Below are 8,267 nucleotides of genomic sequence, written 5' to 3'. Positions count from 1 at the left end.
GGCTTTTTCACTGATAGGTTACAAGCATTAGGCAAAAGCAAAGACAAGAGAAGTCAAATCAAGTCAATATAAAGCAGTAATAAAATATAAAAATATTATCAAACTCTAGTGGATGTTATTCTAAATTTGGAAGATACATAATTAAAAAGCTTACTCCCCCCTCCAAAAAATCCAAAGTGAAAAAGTATCAATTTTAGCAAAGATATCTATATCTATATATATTCATATATATATATATGCAGATATAGATGCACACGAATAATGCTAAATAGATTTACAGAGATGTTAATTTGGCACTTTTACTTGGATTTTTAAAGAAAGGAAATACAGATATCTTTGCATAACAAATTCTCATTCTGGAGAAACAAGATTTAGAAACAAAAGGTTCAAACATCTCCCTTCTTAAAAAAATAACATGGACACAGATAACTTTACCCGTTAAAACTCCTGGTTGGCAGCTTTATAAATCTGTCTTGATATAACTAACTCCACAAGTTTGACAAAGTTATTTTAGTTTCTATCAGCAATACCTGGTTTATCCACTTTCAGTACATGTACCATGTGGCCAGAAGTCCATAAATAATAATAATGTTTTCAATGCAGAAATCTTAAAGTTTTAAAGGGAAGTACTGCTCAGTAGATAAATTCTCCTGGAATTTCTTGTAGCAAAGGTTCCTCAAACTTAAATCGTTTGGAAATGGCCTTTTGCTCCATTTTCTCTTTTTCAGACTGTCTGCATTGTCCTAAAGTATATGAAGTAAATACAATTAACTCCTCTGTTGCACCTGATTCCTCGGTTTCCGGTTTCTGAGTATCTGAATTAATTTCAGGCACAGCATCACCTTCTTGGAGTGCATTTGCTGCTTCTAATGCCCCTTTCACTTTGAAAGAAGGATCGTGAACACTGCTCTCCGTCAACCACGGATGCTTTAGACATTCTTCGGCTGTGGCTCGATCTCTGTAAAAAGAAACACATTTCACACTTAAGACAGTTTAAAACCTCAACTAGAGGGGCACCTGGAAGTTAAGCCTCTGCCTTCAGCTCAGGTCCATGATCTTGGGGTCCTGGAATCGAGCCCCGCATTGGGCTCCCCGCTCAGCAGGGAGCCTGCTTCTCCCTCTCCCCTCAACTCGTTCTTTCTCAAATAAATAATCTTTAAAAAAAATAAAACTTCAATTATAAATTAGAGCATACCGGGAGGGCCCCTGGCTAGCTCAGTCCCTAGAGCACGTGACTCCTGATCTCAGGGCTGAGTATGCGCTCCATACTGGGTAGAGAGATTACTCAAAAAATAAAATCTTAAAAATACATAAATCAGAGCATAAGGTGTATTTATTGTGTTATATATGGGGAGGTATGAAGAGTTGACAAGAATCTTCTTGTGATTCCCGAGTAAGACTGGGAGTTTTGGCATCTGTGTGCAAATGTCATTCCCACAGTGCTGGAAAACACTCGAAGGAAGAGATCTCTGAAAAGCCCTTTTGGAAGACCAGACAGACAATAGCTGTTTCACTGAGATGCGGCTCACGTTTTCTAAGATACTTCATTTTTGACATTTCCTTTCAACAAATACAAATGGGTTCAAGGTTTCATCTAGTTTAATGTCTACATTGTCCTGCCTTCCGTTTGGTGTTTCAGGTTAGCCTGCTTTTGCTGAGAGCAGATCGCTCAAAAATGGACAAAGATCAGTATTCGCTAATACTTACTCAGGTTTCTTAACTAAAAGTGTCTTGATGAAGTCAATAGCAGACTCAGACACGACATCAAATTCTTCCTCAGAATAACTTAAACTCATTTGAGAGATGTTTAGGAATGTTTCTTGTTTATTATCACCTAAGAAAGGTGAGACTCCTGTGAGCATGACATATGTTAACACTCCAATGCTCCTAAAGCAGAATGAAAATGTAGAAAAATTAGTATCCTACTCATTTCTTGAAACCAATTTGATGCAAGTTTTCAGAAATAACTCTTACCACATATCCGTCGCCATGCTGATAGGATCGTAACTAAGAATTTCGGGAGCTAGTATCAGAAACAAGAAAACATTTGCTGTGTGAAAAAAAATTCCTAATTTGCACTTTGAAATAAAAAAAAAATTTAAAATACTCATCAGAAACTCTAAGACACCACCAAGATTTGGGCTAACATGTAATAGCATTATATAAATTAACATGAATTACTGTAAAGTCTAACTAGATGTAATTAACTTATTTTCCCACCAGCACCCTCCATTGTTGGGTCTTAATATTTTTAAAATACCCGAATGCATGAGTACTGTAACAGGAACTGACAACTCTGACACCTTCCTCTTCCCATACCCACGATAATCGAGCGTCCTCTCTGACAGATGACGGCTTTTAAATCTTTCTCGATGCCATCCGGGGCGCTGCTTCCCCATGGCTCGCACCCTAGTCCGTGGCACTTTCCCCTGACCTCCCTGATCTCTTCTCCGTGCTGTGGCCGGAGGAGGTTTTAAGATGTCCACCCACTGACAAAAAGTCAATCAACAAGGTTAAAGAAAAAACTGGGCATTCTCAGATGACATGCACCACACAGACAACAAAGTTGCCTCTGTAGAGTCCTGGAAAACAGCATGCTTTGATAACATTTAACTAAACTGTCCCAGCAAGCGATACAAAAGGCATTCTCAAATGTGCAACGACTTAGGAGAAATTTATGAAAATCCTCCTTGAAAGGCAAACTCACTGATATAATCCAGTCAGCCACAAGATGAGTATTTTTTTCAAAAAGTGGGAAGAACTCAAGACAGGCAATCAAGTACTGAATCCATTTATAAACAGATCAAAAACTAAACAACTGTGGTAATTACAATTTTAAAAAGGGCGGGGGTGAAGATATCCAATCCTAGGAAAAATCAAAACACTCAAGTCACATACTCATCACTGGTAGGGGACGGGACACACACACATACACACACCCCCCAATATGAGGGAGGAAGAAAAGGTTGGGAGAAAATGTTAGGTTAATTTCCTCAACTTCACCTTCTGATACTGAGTCGTGAAACAGAGCTTATGAATATTATTTTAAAGTTTTAAAAGAAACTATTAGGAAATTTAAAATGAAATGCACAGCATCTAAACTACCGGAGGGGAAAAGGAGACCAAAGAACTGCTGGGAGGAGGGAGCCGGAAGTAAGAGTAGCTTCCTTTCTCATGTTTATTATAAGCTGAACACGGATGTAAGAGTTGATAGAGTCAATCTGATGGGTAGTATTATGGTAGCCCCATTTTAGGGACAGAGGCATGGGGGGTCTAAAGAGATTTCAGGACCGAGGTCACATGTACAGCCCGCCGCCCAGACAGGATTCTGTAAAGAGAACAAGTTGGGAGGCTTACACTCACCTTGAAAGTGCGGGAAGGAAAGAGAGGAGAGGCCCCCTTGTTTGTCTCTATTATATAGTTCTGAATTATTTTTAGTTTTCTTGGATTGGGAATTACTTTTATAATAAAGATAGTTCTGGTTTTTGGAGGGGGAAAAAAAAGTTCTTGGTAGAAAACTGAGAATGGACCCAAAGAACAGAAAGCATAAAACAAAACATAAGAGAACTCCCTTCAGGGCAGTAACCACCACAGGGTTCTCATCTTAACAGCCCTGCGTTCCGCGTTTGCTCTGGTCTGCAAGGCTCTCGACCGGCTGAGGGATTTGGGCTGCTGCTTCCCAAGAGGCCTGCGAAGCCCCATCCTTAAACCTTCCTGAGTGGTCACGACACACACTGGAATTTAAGTGTTCTAGCCCACAGAGAACACATTAACATTCTGAAGGTTTGTCTGCCAGTGATATCTTTAATTTTAAAGCGTTGAGTTATATATTTTGCACTATCATTGCCCAACAGCTTTGTTTTCCTCAACCCTATCCGTCCTCTGGAATTGACGCTTCTTGTAAACAAAGTCCCACTACCCTCGCCTCCTCTCCGAAAGGAGGCCTCGGCTGCCCAGGCCCTCTAGAAATGCAGCCAGCCTGTCCCCTTCACACCTCCAACCTCCGCCTTCTCCCCTGCCCCTGGCTGCTGTCATCGGACACAAAACCACCCCCTGACCCGCCTGCCACCACCCTGGACAGCGTCTGCGCTCATGTCTGCCCCGGGCAGCCTGGTGTCCAGCTTCTGCTCCTATAGGTCTAGAGCGCCGCAGGCCACAGCCCTAGTAATGATGGAGAACTGTTCCATCTCTGAAATTGTAATTGTAAATATTGTAAACTCTTGGTCACCACCTTTACACTCTTTCACTGCCTTGCTCTGCTTCCGGGTATCTTTTTTAACCGCATTCAGGCCACAGCTCCTTTTGCATCCTGTAGTTCTGCCAGTCTGTCCAAAAAGTCAGAGTTCACTTATTTTTGAACCAAACAAAAGCCACGGTTCATCCCTTTGGCTGCTCTTGTACCTTCAAGGCTTAACGCTTCTTTCTGCCAGAAGCTCTCGACCCTGCATTAATCCAACGACAACGAAATGCCACATGCCGACTGTTTCACAGGGCTTGCGATTACCGAGCAATGTTTGTTATGAACTTAAAGTTCTTTAAAGGTCCTTACTTGTTAAATATCCTCCCACCTTCAGGTAACCTGATATCCTATACTTTGTTAAGAAAATCCTTTTTGGAGCCCTTCAAATTCTCTTGATTCCCTTCAGGAAAGCAATCATCAGTTTGGTAACTTACCGTTTAATGTTTACCATTTTTAAATTTTTACACAAAAGAAGGACTCTGATGGTAGAATTTTAACACAGCAGATGGCCGGCCCCACTGTTAACCACGCCGCATGTGGCTCCCTAACGAAGACGATGCCTGACCCCAAATGCAGAACATAACCCCCTCTCAGGAGTACTTACCCACATATTCAGGAGTACCCATAATTTCTCGGAGCTCTTCGCTGTTCTTCATTATTCTTGAAAGACCAAAATCAACTATCTTAATGTCACCCAGCGGAGATGCACTTGTCAGCAGAATATTCTGAGGCTAAAAATACAGAAAGAGCAAGTAGCCCATGAAGCCTACACAGCTTGATCGACAAATGGAACAGAAGCAGTCATTCACTAAATACTTCTACAATATATTTACAATACATAAGGCAACAGGCCTCATACAATCTCCTCCCCTTGTACTGGCTCCCGCTCAGCACATAAATGTGCATCTACCCCATCTTAAAAACAAAACCAAGCCACTCATAAATATCCTATAAAACTCCCCATTTCTTTCTAGCCAACGCACTCACTCCGGGCTACTCCCTCAAAGCTCAGCTTCTAGAAAGCACGGCTGTGTACACTTGCTGTCACTTCTCAGTGCAGCTGACTCCGGATTTTGCCCCCTCTTACCTCTAGCTGTTCTTACTAAGATCACAAAATCTTTAATAATCAAAGACCCCCCCAAATCGAATGAATGTCTTTCAAGGCACCATTGTGGCTGTATGATTTGGCCTGCCAACCACCCTTTTACACATTCTTGGATGTTTTCCTCCTTAATAGATCTCTCACCATTTTCTAAAGATTTCTTCCTTGTTCCCTCCTTTTAAATACTGGTGTTACCCCAGATCCCTCGTTGTCTGGCCCTCCACTATGTCATCTACTATTGAAGCTTCAACCGCCACTTACAGGCTGGTGACCTCTATCCTAAGCCCTTCGCTGACACATAGATCCAATTAAAATCAGATCTTTTCATTTGGCTGAAATGGGCCACACCTTCAACTCCCACTACTGAGCAAGGCCATCAACCCAATAAACAGCTCGGGCAAGAGCTCTTCCTTCAGCCCCATCAACCCCATGCCTCTCCTCCTCCTCCTTTTTTTTTTTTTTTTTTTTTAAGATTTTATTTATTTGACACACACACAGAGAGAGAGAGATCACAAATAAGCAGAGAGGCAGGCAGAGAGAGGAGGAAGAAGGCTCCCCGCCGAGCAGAGAGCCCAATGTGGGACTCGATCCCAAGACCCTGAGATCACGACCTGAGCTGAGGGCAGAGGCTTAACCCACTGAGCCACCCAGACGCCCCATGCCTCTCCTTCTATACGCCCAATGTCATTGCCCAGGTCAGGCACTGAGGGGGGGAAAATCAACCTAAAGTGCTCTGTCTCCTTCATTTTCAACCATGTCTCACACCTAGTGAAGTCACCAGCATGCCAGTACCATGTCCCAAATCTCAAAACCCCCAACTGCTTCAAGTTTGGGCTTTCATTATTTCTCACCTGGACCACTACCCTCCTGCTTCTAGCTTTCCCCATCTTCAACCCATCCTTCACCGAACAATGATCTTGCCATAAAGTAAGTCTGATCATGATACTGGTTGCTAGTCCTCACCCACGAACACATTCTCTGAGGGAATGTATTTGACAATGGGCAACAGAGCTACCCAAGGCCAAGGCCAAATAACCTCAGACACTTTTACATAAAAAGTCAAACATATATACTAGAAAATAAAATTCACTTTAATTTTTAAAATAAAATGATTTTAAGATTTTATTTATTTATCCAATAGAGATCACAAGTAGGCAGAGAGGCAGGCAGAGAGAGACGGAGGAAGCAGGCTTCCTGCTGAGCAGAGAGCCCGATGCGGGGCTTGATCCCAGGACCCTGGGATCATGACCTGAGCTGAAGGCAGAGGCTTTAACCTACACTGAGCCACCCAGGTGCCCCAAAATAAAATCACTTTTGAAAGAAAAGTTTATGTTGCTTCAGAAAAGGGCTGCACTTCCTGTCTTCTGCCATTAAAAATATTTCCAAAGATAAATTGAGAACCATTTGTACCAATAAAGTATAAATACCTCACTACAGCACCCCAAGTGTTTCATGATCTGGCTTCTGCCTCCTCTTCACGATTCACCTCCTGCCACCCTCCCGCAGGCAATCTGTGTTCCAAATCCAACAAGCTGTAATCCCTACACAAGACATGCACGCCCCCATCTCATGCCCTTGCCTTCTGTGCTCCTTTTGCTCAGGAAGCCCTCTCCCCTTCTCCGCTTGCAAATTTAGTTCCACCATTCACTCCATGCGCGGCGGGTCTCAGCAAGGCATCGGTGCCTCAAGAAAGCCAACTCTGACGCCCCCTCTGGCCCTCCAGGGAGGGCTCGATGCCTGTCCCCCTCTACTCCACAACACCTTGTACATGACAGATGTATGCCCCTGCTTGGTTTGTTGTATTTTCCTCTCCCCTCTGTCACACTGTGGTTCTCCAGAGGTTTGTAATGAATGAACGGTAACATCTCCCTTCCTTCCATGCATATCCAGCCACTCCTTCTGACTTGTCTCCTCCTTCCTCTCCTGTAGGTCACTACAATCCAGTGACCTAATCCCACGCCTTCTGAACGACCGCCTTAGCAGTGCCTGACCATCGCTGCCGCTCCTTCCTTGTTTACACTCTTTTACTCTTGGCTTCCACAGCAAAGCACTATCCTGCTTTTCCTCCTAACTCTCTGGCTGCTGCTTCTGTCTCCTTTGTGGGTTCATCGTCCTTTAACTGGCCCATTCAATGGGTTTCTCACAGCCTGGTCTTGAGGCTCCCCGCTCGTACACTCCCCGCTCTCACCTGACACAGTGCATCTGTACCCAGGGCCTAAGTATCACCTAGACATTATGAGTCACAGATTTTTATCTCTGGCTCAGACCTCTTCAACCAACTGCTTACCTAATCTCCCTCCTTTGATGTCTCACAGCTACCTCAAATTCAGCATGCCCAAACCAGACTGTTTTCCCTCCCAAACCAGATTCCCCATATGCCAGTGACGGTCACCCCAGGGAATGCCACTCTCACCTAGCAAGGTAGAAGAAAACACTAAAAATCACCTTGGCCATTCCTCTCTCCCCACTTTCTCCTCATTTAGCTGACGTTTCACTACACCCTATGGAGTTTAAGTCATAAATCTAAGCATTTCTAGACTTTATTTCTCTCCAACTACAGAACACTCATTCAAGGTACCATCAAGTGTTTGCTCAATTGCAACAGCCTCTAAACGGTTTGCTAGGGTCTATTTCGCCCAGCCTTCTGTAGACAGAAGGAGCTTTTGCTCCATACAAACCTGATCTGTCACTCCCTGCCTCAACCCGTCAGTAGCTTCCCGTTAGCCTTAACCTCCAAACTCCTTAGCGTGCATGCAAACCCCTGCTGGTCCGAGCTCCTCCCTGGCTCTCCAGACTCATCAGTAACCTGTTCCCCTTGGCTCGGCGACGGTGGAGACTGTCTCGGCAGACACTGTCCAGTGTCTCCCACTTGCCATGCTCGCGCTCACAACAGTATCTTTGTGTCCTTTTCTCCCTTCTTCTGTG

The 8,267-nt window shown here is 43.7% G+C and overlaps 1 protein-coding gene across 1 annotated transcript in view; it reads right to left on the bottom strand.

The window, feature by feature from the left end:
• Nucleotides 1-285: 285 nt before the first annotated feature.
• Nucleotides 286-8,267, bottom strand: part of STK17A (serine/threonine kinase 17a) — a 39,890-nt gene continuing 31,908 nt past the window's right edge. Inside the window, exons 4-7 of the mRNA XM_032874981.1 lie at nt 4,845-4,971; nt 1,975-2,023; nt 1,708-1,887; nt 286-958 (exon numbers count right to left, since the gene is read on the bottom strand). Coding sequence (XP_032730872.1) covers nt 634-958; nt 1,708-1,887; nt 1,975-2,023; nt 4,845-4,971 — 681 coding nt within the window. The 3' untranslated portion in view covers nt 286-633. The remainder of the gene's footprint in view (nt 959-1,707; nt 1,888-1,974; nt 2,024-4,844; nt 4,972-8,267) is intronic.

The sequence above is a fragment of the Lontra canadensis genome, unplaced genomic scaffold (genome assembly GCF_010015895.1).
Source record: "Lontra canadensis isolate GAN:19392208 unplaced genomic scaffold, GSC_riverotter_1.0 scaffold54, whole genome shotgun sequence".
NCBI classification, from domain to species: domain Eukaryota; kingdom Metazoa; phylum Chordata; class Mammalia; order Carnivora; family Mustelidae; genus Lontra; species Lontra canadensis.
Note: the sequence above shows the minus strand (reverse complement) of the source record. Positions and strands in the feature narration are given on the sequence as shown.